The following is a 19,272-nucleotide window of genomic DNA, read 5'->3' as shown; positions in this document are numbered from 1 at the left end:
GAGGGTTTCCTTGGACTGGATTAGTGCTAATGTCTCTCCAGTCCACAAAGATAGTGCTAGAGAGGATTTGGGTAACTATCCTGTAGGTGGCTTTCCTATATGGAGTCTGTTAAGGAGAGCTTGGGACTATTTCAACAAGAATGGTATCTCAAATAGTGTCCTGCATGTCTTTGTTAAGAGGAGGTCATGCCTGACCAAGCTGGTAAATTACTGTGATATAGTCATTAAACAGTTGGATATGAATCACAATTTTGACATCATATATAACTAGGCTGTTGTAAAGCTTTTGATACCATCCCTTATGGAAGGCTGCTATATACAAGGTGTGGCAATAAAATCCTGGACTGGTGCTGTTGCAGTTATGTTCAGTGAGTTTGAAAATAAATGAAAGGGGTATGTTGTAGTGCAACCTTCCTCCAACAGATGGTGGTAAAGAGACTGTCCAGTATTTTTACAGGTTGTTATTGTAATCAGTTTTGTTAGTAACGTTAATATTCCGTGTCACAATTTTGCAATGGAGCAATGAGCAAATATCAGATTTTGCTTTAAACTGGAAAAAGCTGCAACAGAAACATATAAAATGTGAAAAACTGTTTAAGGTGGTGAACTTTTAAGTCATACTAGTGTGTTTGAATGATATAAGTGGCTCAAAAACAGCATGAGGATTTTCACAATGACCCAAGAAGTGGGCATCCTTCATCCTCTTGAAATGAGGACGGAGTTGCAAAAGTGCGGGAAATTGTGTGGGAATCTCTTGTCATCGATTGACCTTCAGAATGATGGTTGATGAGTTGAATGTGAATAGGAGATAATTCATCAAGTACTGCAGGAAGATTTAGGGAAAAGGAAAGTGTGCAAAATTTGTGCCACACAGCCTCACATATAGTAGTGGTAGATAGTAGTAGTGGCAAATGATGTAGGAAAGCAAGGCTATGTAGCATCAGCCTAAAAAAAAAAAAAACCACACACTTCACCATTCACATTCTCCAAAAATTTGTCTAGTCCTTGAATTTATTCAAACCATCCACTTCCACAACAACAGATGGAAGCCTATTCCAACAATCAACCACATGCTGGCTGAAGGCAAACTTCCACACATCTGTCCTGCAACCAATCTTCCTCAACTTCAATTTATGCCCTCTCATATGTGTGGTCTCAGCAAAAGGAAGAATGCTATTAACATTTAGCTTATTCAATCAATTCAAGGCCTTAAACACCTCAATCAGATCTCCCCACAGGTGCCTAGTCTCCAGATGCTGCAATTTGCAGAACCGAAGCCTTTCTAGCCTCCAACCTATATACAGTAATACCCCGACTTACGCTACCCCGACTTACGCGAACTCGGAGTTACGCGGTTCTTGATTTTTTTCGTTTGGTAACGCTGCCGCCCACTATCTTCAAGGTCGTTTTTCATATGTTATCGATATATACGGTGCGACGGCGGAGAATGAGAGTGAAAGATGAACAAAATTCAACTTTGCTGCTTTTATGTTTTTTATATCAGTGAAGGGGAAACACATTTCACCATAATAACGTAAAAAGCAACACAATTCCAGCTATCGGTATAATCGCAAATGCAATTAGATCGAGTTTACTACCAGTTTATAACAGATTTCACTAGCAGAAACGCAACTGGATTTTTATTGTTTTATGGTAGTAACCCCTAGAAATGTGAGGTGTTAATAGTGTATCTCTGCCTTTATGGTGTTGTTTATTCAGTTGCTACATGCGCGCAGCTTTGTTTATGCGTATCAAGCGTGCCTCCTCGTTTTATGATTGTGCTTTATTCCCTAAAAATGAGTAAAATACTTAATTAAAAGGTGTGAAAAGGAAGCGTCCTGGTGAAGACACTGCAGATTCAGAGAGAAAAAGAAAAGCAATTATCGATAAACAGAGGCGGACTGGGTCAAAAATTCTTACCCGGGAAAATTTATAGTGGCCTCATACTATGGTTTATGGCCAAAATCACACTGGCCCACCGGGGTTTCCCCGGTAAGGCTTATGGCCAGTCCACCTCTGTCGATAGAGCAAAAATATGAAATTGTGAAACGCTTTGAGCGAAATGAAAGACCATGTGATATTGCACGTGCTACAGGCCTAAATGAAGCAACGACGAAAAGCACATGACAATTGCAAACTTGACAGGTTGAAAATTGCAAAGGGCTCAATTGTAAAGGGCTTAAAAATTTTAGAAAACATAGACTACAACGAAGAACGCGTTATAGCTACAAAGAAAGGAATAAAAAAATTATTAGCTTGCTACGAAGAAATTCTGCGTGAAAAAAAGAACGCGCTGTGTCGTCAGACGAATTTGTTAGATTTTATGAAGCCATCGACATCGAAATAACTGTTTTACGTAAGTCATTTGTTTTTTTTAATACATATTTTGTATTAATATGTATAAAGAACTGCAATTTTATTAATATTTTTCTTCTAAACTAGTGTTTTTGTTAGTCCTTGGTCCCAATTAAGCAAAATTTATATGTATTTATATGCAAAGTTGTACCCCGACTTACGCGATTTTCGTCGGACCCACCTATCGCGTAACTTCGGGGTATTACTGTACAATACTCAAGATGTCCTTGGCCTTGTACAAGGGGATAATCACCTCCTTATGGGCTGAGAAGTGGAAATTGAATTGACAAATTCAAAGAACTTTATGAGGAGCAGTGATCCCAGATTAATGTACCAGCTATGTGGTATTACACTCAGAGTAGAGGAAAATGAAAAGAACCTGGTGGTAATTGTGCAGCCAGATATGAAGTTCTCTGAGCAATGTAGACAGGCTGCCAGGACAGCCCATGTGGTTTTGTCAGTGATATACAGAATTTTGCCAACAGGGATAAGGAGGTAATTATCCCATTGTATAAGCAATGGTTAGGCCACATCTTGAGTACTGCATACAGGTCTGGAAGCCTCATTTAAGGAAGGATGTGGATATGTTGGAATGGGTGCCAAGAAGAGCAACAAGATTGATAAAGGGGGCAAAAAGGTGTTCTTACTAAGAATGGCTTCAGTTTCACAAATTGCTGTGTCTGGAAGGCTTCTAAGTTGAGATCTGATTCAGGTGGTTAAGGCCTTGAATGGATTGATAATCTCAATGCTGATGGAATCCTTCCTCTTGCTCAGACTTCACACTTGAGGGAACATAAAATTCTGGAAGGATGGTTGCAGGTCAGTGTGCATAAATTTGCCTTCAGCCAGAGGGTGGTTGATTGTTGGAACAAGCTCCTATATGGTGTTGAAGAGGTGGGTAGTTTGAATAAATTCAGAGAGGAGCTAGATATACTGTTAGAGGGAATGGACAAGTGAAATGGGAATTGTTGGCTTGTTCTCCCCCCCCCCCCACAGATTCTGCACAAGCTTGCTTTATTGTATCATTTGCCACTACTACTAATAATATTTTTTTAAACCTTTTCACAGTCATCTTTAATAATCTCATTAATGTTTCCTAGTTTTTCAGATAGTGTGATAAATTATTAAGCAGTAACAAAGACTTTTTTTTCCAATTTTTTTTACAATATTCCAACATGCTACGATAAAACTTGCATCACAAATGCTTTTGAAATATGTCTTGTGTTACCCAGACTGTTAGACGACAGAAAGCTTCTCTTCTGAATATCCCTTAAAAACTTTTGGGTTTTAGAACAATTAGACCAGCAGAGGTTTTAATTTGTAATCTCAGTGCATTAACCCCATACAGCACTGTTAAACTATGTTTGGCAGCTTTAAATCCTGGAACTTGCTTTGCATCTTTCAATATATAAGTGCATTGAAACATTCATTTTCAATAAAGACCAGTTTCATCAAAGTTAAAAACTAATTCTGAAGCATATTTGCTTCTTTAGTTATGTACATACTTCTGCATTTGAAAAAATTCAGCTTCTGCATGCATGTCTGCACCAGTCCCTTTGCTGGTTATATAGTGGCAGTTTTTGTTCTGCCTAAATATATCAAACCAACCCCTGCTAGCTGTAAAAATCTGTGGCACTGTCCCTCAACCTCCCTTCAGAGTTTTTTAAATATGCTCTGTCTTTGCTGTTATCAAAATGGAAGTTGAAGGCAAGTTTCTTTGGATCAGATTCCCTCCATTTTATCCATATGAAAATTGTGATTTGAATTTTGATGTACTTAAAGGAGTGGCAGACCAACCAACAATTTTTATCACTGCAGTTCAGAGTTGTTTTAACTGTAGAGCTAAAGAAACCAAATCTCTTGTATACATCCACCTGACCCACCATCTTCAATTTTCTGGACAACATTCAGCTTCTTTTCTATTGTGATGACTTGCCTTAATTGTTCTGCTCTATCAGCATCATTACCTGATTTCCTTTCTACGGATATTTGGTTATAAATTTACTTATATTTACCCAGTTAAAACAGCAGTAAGAACACATGCAAACAACAGCAATCTATAGTCCTTTCTACTTGGTGATTGACTAAACAAACATTTCACATTTGTTTATACAATTGTTAATTAGACATTGTGCAATTAAACTGTAATATAGGTGGGGCTTACGTTTTCATTGGGAAATACATGGGAATGGTATTCCCACAGTTATAAATGTGATTCAGTCCCAGCTATGGAAATTTCATTTCTTACCAAAACTCATGTATTGAAAAAACACATATTGAGGCATTCCTGTATATACATTAATACTATACTTGAAAAAACAGAGAAAGTGTAATAAAATCATTTTGTCTACTATTAACTTTTATTAACTTTTCTTAATTTTCCTGCTTTTAAAAGTTAAAAGACTATTATTTTGGTAATAACTGTATCTGTAATGTATTTGATAAAAGTGTATACCAAATAATTTCAGCCAAACCTTAGTAGCCGAATATTGTCCAGTGAACTGGAGAGGAAAAGCACATTTTATTCTTTCAGTAAGTATATTGTTTTATGCTTAAGTTTGGTTGTTAAATTTAATTGATGTTACTGTTCTTCCAGCAGTTTTTAATATCTTTTAATGTACATAGAATAACTCACACTTCGAAAATGACTCCCAAGTCTGTATGCATATTGACCACTGGAAGGAAAATACTATCTAGAGAAGCTTGGACTTCAGTGAGTTGGTGCTTCAGAGAAAAGACAATTTGGGCTGATTTTGCAGGGTTAATCAGTAGTCCAAATTTATGCAGATAGGATCCTAAGTCATGTAACTTTCGATTGATCTTTTCATTTACGTTTGAGATATGTTTGCCGGGGTTAATCTGGGTATGTAGCTTAATATCATCAGCATAGTAGATTATGTCTTCTCTCTGTTGCACAAACGGAATAATAACTGCAATAAATAATGCTCCGAAGAGGACTCCGCCTTGGGGAACTCCCGCAGTGACCTTTCTTGAGATTATATCTTGATCCGCTGTAAGAAGAATGATTCTTCTTAAGAGATTGGCTTGAACTGTTTAATGAGGGGTGCAGATTGGCATTTAGGATGTTGCCTCACAGCATATCTATTCCAGAGAGGAAGAAAAGTAGTTCTGTGTTAAGACATGGTCAGAATGATTCTTCTTACAGCAGATCAAGAAAGAAAGCAAGGTTGTGATAAACTACAACATATCACCTTTTATGTGGAAGTAATTTTCTAGGAGGTGAACAAGCAAGGGAATACTGATTGAGTTGAAGGCAGCTTCCAGGTTGCCGTATGTGATGGCAAGCTCTGCTTTAGCCTCTGGTGCTGGTTATGGATGTTAAATTGGTGACTGTGGATCTTCCAGGAATGGCATAGTGAATTTGTGGGGGTTTGTGAGGCATGATTTGATTGGTGATGGTTGAAAGTAATGTCTTCTCCATAAGTTTCAAGAGGATAGAAGAGCAAGAGATTGGCTTGAACTGTTTAATGAGGGGTGCAGATTGGCATTTAGGATGTTGCCTCACAGCATATCTATTCCAGAGAGGAAGAAAAGTAGTTCTGTGTTAAGACATGGTCAAAAATTGATAGTAGGGGAGCAATGATAAATGTGCCGTAAGGCATTTGATCATAAATTGCAGCACAAGGTGAGGGCCTGCAATTGTGGTGCGCAACAATCCATTTATTGCAGTTATTAGCATTAGTAGAGGCATATGATGCAAGAAAGCAAGCTTATGCAGCAGCAGCCAAAAAAAAAAAAAAAAAAACACTTCTACTTCACCCCTCCGTTCGTTCGAAATACTTGTCCAGCTGAGCCTTAAATTTATTTAGGCTATCAACTTCCACGACAAGGGATGGAAGTCTGTTCCACCAACCAACCACCTGCTGGCTAAAGGCAAATTTCCTCATGTCTATCCTACATCTGTCTTTCCTCAATTTGAATTTATGCCCTCTCAGGTGATTATTCTGAGCAAGAGGAAGAATCCCATTGTCATTGAGCATGCTCAAACCATTCAAGGTGTATTATCAGATCACCTCGCCGGTGCCTAGTCTCCAGACACTGTAATTTGCAGAACTTAAGCCTTTTTTCGTAAGAGCAACCCTTTGTTCCATTCACTAATCTTGTTGTCCTTCTCTGTACTCATTATTCCAGCAACTCTACATCCTTCTTGAAATGAGGCCTCCAGACCTGTATACCGTACTCAAGGTGTGGCCTGACCATTGCCTTATACAAGGGAATAATCACCTCCTTATCCCTCCTAGAAAAATTCCTGTATATATCATTGACAAGACACCATGAGCTACTCTTGCAGCTCGTCTGCACTGCTCAGAGAACATATCTGCCTGCACAATTGTCCCCAGGTCCTTTTCATTCTCTACCACTGTCAGTGTAGTACCACAGAGTTGATACGTTACCCTGGGGTTGCTGTTTTCCATATGTAGTACTTTACATTTGTCAATGTTAAACTTCACCTCTTGCCACCTTTTGCCACCTCTCAGCCCATCTGCTCAACCTTTCCAGATCCTGTTGCAGCAGCATAGCATCAGTAGTGTCCTTAACAGATCTGCCAACCTTTGTATTGTCTGCAAACTTGGACATTAAGCTTGATATACCATCATCAATATTATTTATAAATACAGAAAACAATAATGGACCCAACACTGAACCCTGAGGGACTCCACTAATAACATTAGTCCATGATGAGCAGTGTCCAATGATTACCACTCTCTGTCTTCTCCCCCAAAACCACCCCTTTATCCATAGCAGCAATTTGCCTCCAATGTCACACTGCTCCAATTTGTGCAGCAGTCTTCCATGTGCAACAATATCAAAAGCCTTTCTAAGTTCCAAGTATATAATATCAAAGGTATTCCCTGCATCCAGTTCTTTTGTGACTGCAACATAGTATCCAATCAAATTGGTCAGGAAAGACTTTCCCTTAACAAAACCATGCTGTGTCTGAGCTATAACTGAAGATGATCCTGCAGTGCTTCTTTAACCAGTGCCTCCATTAATTTTCCTAGAACAGAAGTTAAACTCACAGGTCTATATTTACTTGTGTCAACTTTTGATCCTCCTTTGTGAATTGGGGTCACATTTGCACATCTCCAGTCCATTGGTACCTCCCCTGAGTCCAAGGAAGCCCTCATAATTATGGCTACGGGTTTGCTTACTTCCTTTGCTGCCTCCTTTAATATAACTGGATAGATCCTATCCACCCCAGGTGCCTTTCTTGTGTTTATCTTCAACAATTTCTCCTCCATACTACAGTTATTACAAGATTCTCTGGCTTACTGCCAGAGTTGAATAAACCTCTGGCATTCCCCTCGCTGAATAACTCCTCATGTGTGAATGTCGATGCAAAATATTCATTTAGTTTGTTAGCTACCTGAGCAGGATCATCAACAGTTGACCCATCGATATCAAGTGAACCAATCTGATTCATCCCCTTCCTTCTAGAGTTTACGTAAGTAAAGAATTCCCTGCTGTTTTTCTTTGCATCCCTTGCCAAAGACTTCTCGTAATCTGCCTTCGCCTGCCTAATCTCCTTTGTAACTTGGTTACAGATCAACTTGTATCTATCATTAGCATTAGCATTAGTAGAGGCATTTGATGCAAGAAAGCAAGCTTATGCAGCATCAGCCAAAAAAAAAAAAAAAAAAAAAAACCACTTCCACTTCACCCCTCTGTTCGTTCAAAATACCTGTCCAGCTGAGCCTTAAACTTATTTAGGCTATCAACCTCCACCACAAGGGATGGAAGTCTGTTCCACCAACCAACCACTCGCTGGCTAAAGGCAAATTTCCGCACGTCTATCCTACATCTGTCTTTCCTCAATTTGAATTTATGCCCTCTCAGGTGATTATTCTGAGCTAGAGGAAGAATCCCATCAGCATTGAGCATGCTTAAACCATTCAAGGCTTTATACACCTCTATCAGATCACCTCGCTGGTGCCTAGTCTCCAGACACTGTAATTTGCAAAACTTAAGCCTTTCTTCGTAAGAGCACCCCTTTGTTCCATTCACTAATCTTGTTGCCCTTCTCTGTACTCGTTCCAGCAGCTCTACATCCTTCTTGAAATGAGGCCTCCAGACCTGTATACAGTACTCTAGGTGTGGCCTGACCATCGCCTTATACAATGGAATAATCACCTCCTTATCCCTGCTGGAAAAATTCCTGTATATCATTGACAATACTCCATGAGCTACTCTTGCAGCCCGTCTGCACTGCTCAGGGAACTTCATATCTGCCTGCACAACCACCCCCAAGTCCCTTTCATTCTCTACCACTGTCAGTGTTGTACCATAGAGTTGATACGTTGCTCTGGGGTTGCTGTTTCCCATGTGTAGTACTTTACATTTGTCAATGTTAAACTTCATTTGCCACCTCTCAGCCCATCTGCTCAACCTTTCCAGATCCTGTTGCAGAAGCATAGTGTCAGTAGTGTCCTTGACAACCCTGCCAACCTTTGTATCGTCTGCAAACTTGGACATTAATCCCGATATACCATCATCAATATCATTTATAAATACAGAAAACAATAATGGACCCAACACTGAGCCCTGAGGGACTCCACTAATAACATCAGTCCACGATGAGCAGTGTCCATTGATTACCACTCTCTGTCTTCTCCCCCTCAACCACCCCTTTATCCATAGCAGCAATTTGCCTCCAATGTCACACTGCTCCAATTTGTGTAGCAGTCTTCCATGTGCAACAGTATCAAAAGCCTTTCTAAGATCCAAGTATATAATATCAAAGTTATTCCCTGCATCCAGTTCTTTTGTGACTGCATCATAGTATCCAATCAAGTTGGTCAGGCAAGACTTCCCCTTAACAAAACCATGCTGTGTCTGAGCTATAACTGAAGTCTTGTCTAAATGATCCTGCAGTGCGTCTTTAACCAGTGCCTCCATTAATTTTCCTGGAACAGAAGTCAAGCTCACAGGTCTATAATTACTTGTGTCAGCCTTTGATCCTCCTTTGTGAATTGGGGTCACATTTGCACATTTCCAGTCTATGGGTACCTCCCCTGAGTCCAAGGAAGCTCTCATAATTATGGCTAAGGGTTTGCTTACTTCCTTTGCTGCCTCCTTTAATATAACTGGATAGATCCCATCCACCCCGGGTGCCTTTCTTGTGTTTATCTTCAACAGTTTCTCCTCCACTTTACTCCCAGTTATTTCAAGATTCTGTAACTTACTGCTAGAGTTGAATACACCTCTGGCATTCCCCTCGCTGAATAACTCCTCATGTGTGAATGTCGATGCAAAATATTCATTTAGTTTGTTAGCCACCTGAGCAGGATCATCAACACTTGACCCATCAATATCAAGTGGACCAATCTGATTCATCCCTTTCCTTCTAGAGTTTACATAAGTAAAGAACTCTTTGCTGTTTTTCTTTGCATCCCTTGCCAAGGATTTCTCGTAATCTGCCTTTGCCTGCCTAACCTCCTTTGTAACTTGGTTGCATATCAACTTGTATCTATCATAGGCTTCTGTGTCATGTGTTAATTTGTAAGTATCCCATGCATTTTTCTTCTCTGCCATATGCCTCATTAGTTCATCTGACATCCATTTTGGCCTAAACCTTGAACAATATTTCTTAGTTGGTATGTAAAGCCTAGTAGCTTCCAAGATAAGTTCTTTGAATGCTTCCCATTTTGAATTTGCTGTTGGTAACATCATCAGTTGGTCCCACTGTATAGAATTTAAATACTGTCTCAGTCCATCGTAGTCGCCTTTACGGAAGCAATAACCCTTCCCTTTACCCCTAATGGTAGTTACCTCTTTGAGTAAATCCCACTTCAGCACACTGTGATCACTGCCACCTAGTGGTTCGTTTATCTGCAGATTCTTAATGCATGAAGAATCACTGCTGATAATCAAATCAAGAGTATTACTCCCTCTAGTTGCCTCCCGAACATGCTGATGTAGAAAACAATCATCCAATAAATCCACAAAAGCCCTGCTAGTGTGTGAGTATCCAGCCCCCAAATTCCAGTCAATATCTGGGAAATTAAAATCTCCCATTATAAGACACTCTGATTTACTGGCCCACTCTATTTCCCTGTACAGTTCCTTATTATACTCATCAGAGTCATTAGGCCTATAGCACACTCCTACTCTCAATTTTGATCTCCCAATGCTTATGTCACACCAAACTGACTCCACACTGCACTGTCCAGCGATGTCGACTGGCTTCACTTCCTTGGTTTTTATGTGTTTCTTAACTAATAGCATAACACCTCCCCCCTTCCTATCCTGTCTATCCTTTCTGTAGACGTTGTACTCCCCAAATTGCAGTTCCGCATCCCTTATATCTGTGTGACACCACGTCTCTGATATCCCAACAATATCTGCCTTCGATGTTTTGAGCAATACCTCAAATTCATCAAATTTATTTACTAAACTCCTAGCATTGGTGTACACGCAAGTATACCTGCACCTGTTTCTATTCTTAGCTACCCTAACACAACCCATGTGTTTACTTGTACCACAATGGCTCCCAGCAGTCTCTGAAATACCATGCATCTTGTTTTTCAGGCTTCTGCTCATTCTAATAGAAGCAGTGCAAGAATCTCTTTCACCTCTGCCAGTGGCTATTGTCAATCTATTGGTCTTTGTCTCCCCCCAAGCTAGCAGTTTTCCGACCCACCTAACACTGCCTCGATAGCATCAGCAAATATTCTTGCACCCTTTCTATTTAAGTGTATCCCATCCCTGTAGAAGCAATCTCTCCTGTTAACAAGTACAGTCCAGGCTGAAAAAAATTCTACCCTTTGAGCCTTGCACAATCTTTCCAGGGCCGAATTGATCGACAAGGCTCTCATCATATACTCCCTCCTATCGTGTCTGGGCAGAATTGCAGACACTTTCAAATTCAACCCTAATTCTCGGCTTTTGTTCAACAGTGACCTGTACTTGTTAAGTAATTCTGCCGGTCTCCTACTCTTAATATTATTAGTGCCAACGTGTACAACTATATCACCTTTTGTGCCCTTAAAAGATGATATTCGCTCTACAACGTCATCAACCTTTGCCCCTGGCAGACATACCCTGGTCCTGTTCCACCTATCTTTTTTACAAAGCATGTTCCCCGTTTCCCTGACAATAGAGTCACCAACAACTACTAGTTCCTTCGGGACCAGCGCATTCTGCCTTGGGGGTTGTCTCTGTGTCACGCGATGCCCAAGTGCAAGCTCTGGCGTTGATGTGGGCAGCTGAGAGCTTGATGGGCCCCTCAATTTAGTTTCTTCGAGGGCATCCACCCTGTCCTTCAAGCTCTCATATAGGCCCAAAAGAACGCCGAGTTGTTGCCTGATATCGTTACACTCCTTGCATCGCGCACACACAAAGACATCCCCCTTGGCAGTATCAAGTCCCGTACCCGATTGCTCTGCAAACATCAAGCAAACAGTGCATTTTATAAGGCTGTGAGTCAGAGGACAACTGCCCCCCTCAGTTCTGCTCTGAGCCACAGCACTTCCATTAGCTTGAGCCTTTTGCTTTGCTGCTCTGGTCTGAGTCATGATTCTATTAATTTATTAATTAATTATGTTATGTTATTAATTATATTACGTTTGTAATTAAGTCGTTATATGTATTTATTTAAACGTACAATTCAACTGCTAACGAAGTTCAACTAACGCTATCTAGTACGGTATATAACCTACGGTATATCTAGTATGGTATCACAATGGCGGGAAAGTTAATAACGGTAGCGGTAGTTACGAACACGTGGAAACCCTTACCGATACTTTTACAAGGCCGAGTAAAGAATAAATACACCAAATTAATCAAAAAATCACAAAATAATGTTATACTACTAAATTTAAATCAAAAGTTTTAGAAAAACAATAATTTCAAATCAATAAATAAGAAAAATCCACTTAGCGGCTTGGAACACGACCGTCACTAGTAGCCTCGTCAGCAGACTCTCAATTGAAGGCTTTTGTGTGACGTGTTAATTTGTATGTATCCCATGCATTTTTCTTCTCTGCCACATGTCTCATTAGTTCATCTGACATCCATTTAGGCCTAAACCTTGAACAATATTTCTTAGTTGGTATGTAAAGCCTAGTAGCTTCCAAGATAAGGTCTTTGAATGCTTCCCATTTTGAATTTGCTGTTGGTAAAATCAACAGTTGGTCCCACTGTATAGAATTTAAATACTGTCTCAGACCATCGTAGTCGCCTTTACGAAAGCAAAAACCCTTCCCTTTACCCGTGATGGTAGTTACCTCTTTGAGTAAATCCCACTTCAGCACACTGTGATCACTGCCACCTAGTGGTTCCTTTTGCAGATTCTTAATGCATGAAGAATCACTACTGATAATCAGTTCAAGAGTATTTCTCCCTCTAGTTGTCTCCCGAACTTGTTGATGTAGAAAGCAATCATCCAATAAATCCACAAAAGCCTTGCTAGTGTGTGAGTGACCAACCCACAAATTCCAGTCAATATCTAGGAAATTAAAATCCCCCATTATAAGACTCTCTGATTTACTGGCCCACTCTATTTCCCTGTACAGTGTCTTATTATACTCATCAGAGTCATTAGGCCTATAGCACACTCCTACTTTCGATTTTGATCTCCCAATGCTTATGTCACACCAAACTGACTCGACACTGCACTGTCCAGCGATGTCGACTGGCTTCACTTCCTTGGATTTTATGTGTTTCTGAACTAATAGCATAACCCCTCCTCCCTTCCTATCCCATCTATCCTTTCTGTACATATTGTACTCCCCAAATTCCAGTTCTGCATTCCTTATATCTGTGTGACACCACATCTCTGATATCCCAACAATATCTGCCTTTGATGTTTTGAGCAATACCTCAAATTCATCAAATTTATTTACCAAACTCCTAGCATTGGTGTACACGCAAGTATACCTGCACCTGTTCCTATTCATAGCTACTCTAACACAATCCATGTGTTTACTTGTATCGTAACGACTCCCAGCAGTCTCTGACATATCCTGCATCTTGTTTTTCAGGCTTCTGCTCATTCCAATAGAAGCAGTGCAAGAATCACTTTCGCCTCTGCCAGTGGCTACTGTTAATCTATTAGTCCTTGTATCCCCCCAAGCTAGCAGTTTTCCAACCCATCTAATACTGCCTCGATAGCATCTGCAAATATTCTTGCATCCTTTCTATTTAAGTGTATCCCATCCCTGTAGAAGCAGTCTCTCCTGTTAACAATTACAGACCAGGCTGAAAAAAATTCTACCCCTTGAGCCTTGCCCAATATTTCCAGGGCCGAATTGATCGACAAGGCAAGGGAGTTGTAGCAAGGTTTATTGTAGCAAGGGAGTAACCCCTGTTTAAGAATCTTCTGGTTAATATTTGTATTTCTGAGCCCAAAGCAGATTCCGTCATTGAATATTTATAAGCATTGAGAAATTGATTAAAGATAATCAATCTTTTGTAGGTGAACGGATGATAGCTGTTATAATGCAGAAGCATACCGGTATTTGTAGGTTTACAATAGATGTTAAATTGGATTTTATTCGAGTCCCGAGTAAGTGTGAAATTTAGAAAATTTAATGACTTAATATCCGTATTCTCCCTTTCCAATGTAAATTTGAGTCTAGAATGAATATTATTAAACAAATGTAAAATGTCTTGGATATTGCTACTATCAGTAATAACTAGAACATTGTCTAAATACCTCCCATAGTATGTGATATGGGGTAGAAAAGGTGTCAAATGTATATGTTCAATCGTTGAGAGATAGATCTCCGATATTAAGCTGCTCAGGCTCAAACCCATTGGAAAACCAAAAATTTGTTTGTATACTTTGTCTCCAAAGGTGATATAGTTGTCTTCAACTAAGAGTTGTTTGTTTGTTTGTTTGTTTGTTTGTTATTTGGATTTTAGGAGCATTAGCAACTAAGGCCATATTGCTCCGGGGATATGCGGTGGTCATTCCCTGACCTTTCCGCATCCTCCGTATTTGGTGGTGATGGGCTCGAACCCCGGTCTAATCAAGAAGCGTGTGCTATGCACTGCTGCTCCTGCCCACCTGGCTATGGAGGCGCCTAACTAAGAGTTTAATTAAGCAAAAAATGTCATTAATAGGAAGTTTCGTACAATTAATCTGTATCGAGTTATTATTTAACATATCCCAAAGAATATATAATGTGTATTCAATGTTTACATTCATATATAATGAAGTAACATCTAGCGAGAATAAATTATCGTTAAGTCTGCAGTCCCTAAGGTTATTAAATAATGTATCGTAGTTCTTAATCCCAAATTGTATCACCTGTCTAAAGGGTTTTATAATGCTATTTACATGTGCGGCCAAGGATGAAAATGCCGAGTTTCTCTAGGAAACAATAGGCCGAATAGGAAATTAGGTCTTACATAATTTTACCTGACCGAAAAGTGAGAAATATTGTATGCTCTGGCCTTCAATTCCTTTAACTGAGCCATAGTAATGTAGTCATTTTTTCAATACGGGGTTAACGTTTTATTGTATTGATTGACCAAATTGGTAAATAGTGCCGGGTCTACTTCAAGATAAGTGGAGGTATCTGATACAACCGACTCTAACTTATTAATATAATCAGGTTTATTGAGTATTACCACAGTATCTCCTTTATCAGCTCTCTGAATAATAATGTCTTTATTTTCCCAAAGCTCACATAAAGCTTGACTGTCATGTGTCTATCTCTCAACGATTGAGCATATACATTTGACACCTTTTCTACCCCATATCACATACTATGGGAGGTATTTAGACAATGTTCTAGTTATTACTGATAGTAGCAATTTAGGAAGTCACTTTTCTTTTATGTTATTCACCACTTGGTTAACTTGTTGAATAAACAAATCTTTTTGTGGAACATTACAAAATCCAAATTCAATATCAATTACGCACTGTTTTTTTAGGGAATTTTTGAGGTGGTAAATTATAATTTAATCCTTTGGATAAAAGTGAAATCTGGTCCTGCAATAGCGTGTACAAGGAAAGATTTGTAACCTGTTGATACGTTGGTTCATTGAATGTTGGGCGAGGGAGTGCTTGCAAACTGGCTGAAGTATTCTGCAGTAGACCATTGTATGCAGGGGGGGCATCAGCCAACTCGTATGAATTCAGAAGCAAGCTCGTGACAATGTATTTGAACTTGTATGAACGTGTCTTGACGCTCCTAATATTTGTCAACATGTCTGCTTTTTATTTCTGAGGCCTGTGCTTCACATTGCAAATCTATGTAGGTCTTCAATACAGATCAATCATTAGGATGCAGATAATTTTTTAATTTGTTGAGAAGTTTTCTAACTTGGAAAAGGTATTTTTGTTTATTAGAACCGAGATCTTAAGTTTAACTATATTACGCGATGTGGCAAGCGCTAGTTGCTTAACGCCCGAAATTTTATGATTTAAATTGACCCTGGAAAACTTCGGAACAATGTTGTTTTGAAGGCAATATTTTAGAAAAGAAATATAGTAACTCTGGGCCGAGTATCTTAGTGTTAATCTAATGTAATTTTGCACCAAGGTGTTCAAAAAATCCCCCATAATTGTGTGTATCGATAGGTTATACCTGGAGAAAAAGAAAGTGAATGAAATAGTCAATAAGAGTTTAAAAATGAATTTAATAGTATGAACCAGAGCTATAATGCTCAATACGTTCTACGTTGATATCGATATTTGTAAAATAAGAGAAGCTTACCTCAATATGATATGTAGAACACTTCCGTATGATACTCTCCAGAAATTAAAACAAAAACAATTAAAAATTAAGCAAAAAAATTAATTTAACAAAAAATTTGCAAAACAATTTTCCTTCCTGAAGCTGACAATGCTTTTCGACTGTATCTTGTGATCACAGGAATGAAAATTATCGAATAGGGGCGAGCATGAAACTTAAATAAGGATTATTTGCCTTCACGCATGCTCGTAAAAGACTATGAATCGGAGTTTAGATAAGGCCGGCAAACATTAATAGAATTCTCATGTAATTTAATTTTGACAGTTTCTGCTATTTTGGCCTCATTAAATAAAAAAGTATGCTTTTCATTAACGGCGTGAAAGGCTAATTCTGATGCTGCTGAACAAGAAGCTCGAACCCAGAATGCCTCATGTGTGAATGTAGATGCAGAATACTCATTCAGTTTGTCAGCTTTCTGAGCAGGATCATCAAAAGTTGAACCACCAACATCAAGTGAACCAATCTGATTCATCCCCTTCCTTCTAGAGTTTACATAAGTAAAGAAGTCTTTGTTGTTTTTCTTTGCATCCTTTGCCAAGGATTTCTCATAATCAGCCTTTGCTTGCCTAACCTCCTTTGTGACTTGATTACAGCCTAGCTTTTATCTGCCATAGGCTTCTGTGTCACCTGATAATTTATATGCATCCCACACATTTTTTTTCTCTGCCATGAGCCTCATTAGTTTATCTGACATCCAACTAGGTCTAAATCTTGAACAGTATATTTTCAGTTAAACAAAAATATATTAATTTAATATATTAAAATAAAAAATTATAATATTAAAATAAAAAATTACAATATTTAAGTTATTTCTTATAGATTTTAAAAGCACTGAATGTATATGCAAAATTCACTAAATGCTTGTGCTTTTAAGTGCTTTTTGATGGGCTCACTGAAGGGTTTAAACAAAACCCAATGCAGAAAATTAGTAAACAATAGCTGATTGTAATAGTGTTATTCTTGGAAATTTTTGTTGCTGCAGCAACTACTCAGGTCACAGTTCATCACTTCATATGATATTCCAATTGAATGTAATTTGTCACACATCATGTTTATATAACTGCATCCAGCTAAGGTAAAGAAAGCCAACACGAAAACCATGGCAAACTTCGGGAAAACTTACAGGACAAATTGGCTTCTCGCCACCACAGCTTCTCCCTGCACTCCCGGCAAACAGACGGTATGTGCCATCGGCAGTGGGAACAGAAGTCGACAATGATGTATTGATTAGCTCTTTCTAATCATTAAAAGCAGTCTATTGGAGTTCACAAGTGGTTTTTTTTTGCTGAAATTTACTTATGGGTACACCCTCCAGACTGCCTCAGTCCCAGAGTGTTCATATCCTCCCCTCCCACTGTTTTAAAATAGGAAAACAACTTCTACAGATGGTGCATGTTATCAGTAGTGGCAATAGAAGTCATTTTTCCTATTTTAAAACAGCGGGAAGGGGGGGATAAACATCCCAAGACTGAGACAGTCTGGAGGGTGTACCCATAAGTAAATTTCAGCCATGAAGGCACTACACTCATGAACTCCAACAATCTGATTTTAACAATGAGAAAAAACCGATCAATACATGATTACTGACTTCTACCGCCACCACCGATAACACGCACCGTCCATTCACCGAAAATGCAGGGAGATAACTCAGATTTCTATACGAGATTACATAATTCTAATACAGAAAACCAGTTTTTCTAGTATGTTTCCCGAAGTTTGCCGTGGTTCTCATCTTGGCTTTCTTTACCTTCACTGTACATCCATAGGAGATCTGCACAGTTCAGAGGCTTGGAATAATTCACAGGAAGGACTATTCCCTCTAACTGAGATTGGCTACCCTCATCCCAAATTTAAGTGGTTTTAAGTTCCAGTGATATCTAACAGAATCAAACCCTCTCTACATGTGAGATACAAGGTGGCCAAGTCATTATACTGTCAGAGAGGATTATGTAATAGCATGTAACACTGAAAGAAATTTCAAGATATAAAATCTGAAATATCAACCTGTTATACCTTAATAAACTGTAAGATTTGAGGATACAAAATAAGTTATTTAATTTTTGCTATCAATTGATAACTATTAAACTATTATTTGATGCTTATTATTATTATTTACTATGAAAAATATACAATGTAAAGCAAATTTACAATGTCTCATTTGTTTTTACAAAAGCCTTGATTGGCTAAAATGCATACATCCTCTTACATAATGGCTGTATTAGGATTTTGATTAATGAACAGATTTTAATAATAATAATAATACTATAATTCTGTGCACAATTCCTGCACAAAGAATTCTGCTTAAATCATTTTAACAATAAAATTTATTTAATAATGAAAAAAATGTTTTTACCTGTGATGGATGAAAGTGCAGTATAGCATCTTTTGGATCATCACTTTCAGTTTTACAATAAATCATATCATAAACAAAGAAGATCTACATATCAATTAAAATTTATTTCTATAAGCTGCTTCCTGGTGTTGTGAACAGTGACGAGCATATCAGTAGCTGATGGGTAAGTTGCCTGGATACATCGGGGCCACAGTGTTTGAGATCCGTGCAATGTGGTCCGTCCACTGTCCAGTGTTTTAGGAATTCCTGTGTACTGAGAGTCACAAAATGATCTGCCTTTTCGTAGGGTTGCATTTAAATGCTTTTTACTTGCAGATGATTTTTGGAGGTTGAACATTGCCCGGGCTCTGGAGAAGGCAATGTGATCTTGTACAGTGCCTGACTCTTTCCATCTCTTATGCAGATTTTGTTTTTCTAGAATTACTAAATGCTATTTAGTAGATAATTATTTACTGCTAAAGGATTAGCATTTAGTAATGCTAATCCTTTCAGTGTGCTACAATTATCAAACATCATGTACAGAATTTGAAGTAAGTTACATTAAAAGAGGTTTTCTGCAAATTTCAGCTAAGTTAAGGATTTCAAGAAATAGTTTTTGAATTCTTCATTGAAACTAAAAACTTAATAAGAGTATCAAAACAGATTTTGCCTTTGTCTAAGTTAGCTCTTGCTTCCTTACTTCCTTCTCCTTTACTTCCTGCTTCACCTTCAGAATTTTACCCTTGAAATTGTTATTTCTTATTCCAGCACCATATGATAATTTTGCTTGTCTTAATCAACTGGCTACATTTATTCATCAATAAATTAATATCCTTTTAATAAGGAACCAGGGTATTA

At 38.5% G+C, this 19,272-nt stretch overlaps 1 protein-coding gene across 1 annotated transcript in view; it reads left to right on the top strand.

The window, feature by feature from the left end:
• The window catches only part of LOC150088737 (synaptic vesicle 2-related protein-like), a 91,672-nt gene that overhangs the window by 16,782 nt on the left and 55,618 nt on the right, over positions 1-19,272 (top strand). The window contains exon 6 of the mRNA XM_090370295.1: positions 4,824-4,887. Coding sequence (XP_090226421.1) covers positions 4,824-4,887 — 64 coding nt within the window. The remainder of the gene's footprint in view (positions 1-4,823; positions 4,888-19,272) is intronic.

Source organism: Mastigoproctus giganteus, chromosome 3 (assembly GCF_048544385.1).
Source record: "Mastigoproctus giganteus isolate SK-2022 chromosome 3, ASM4854438v1, whole genome shotgun sequence".
In the NCBI taxonomy this organism is placed as follows: Eukaryota; Metazoa; Arthropoda; class Arachnida; order Uropygi; family Thelyphonidae; genus Mastigoproctus; species Mastigoproctus giganteus.
The sequence above is the reverse complement of the archived record's forward strand: the minus strand, read 5'-3'. Positions and strand labels throughout refer to the sequence as shown.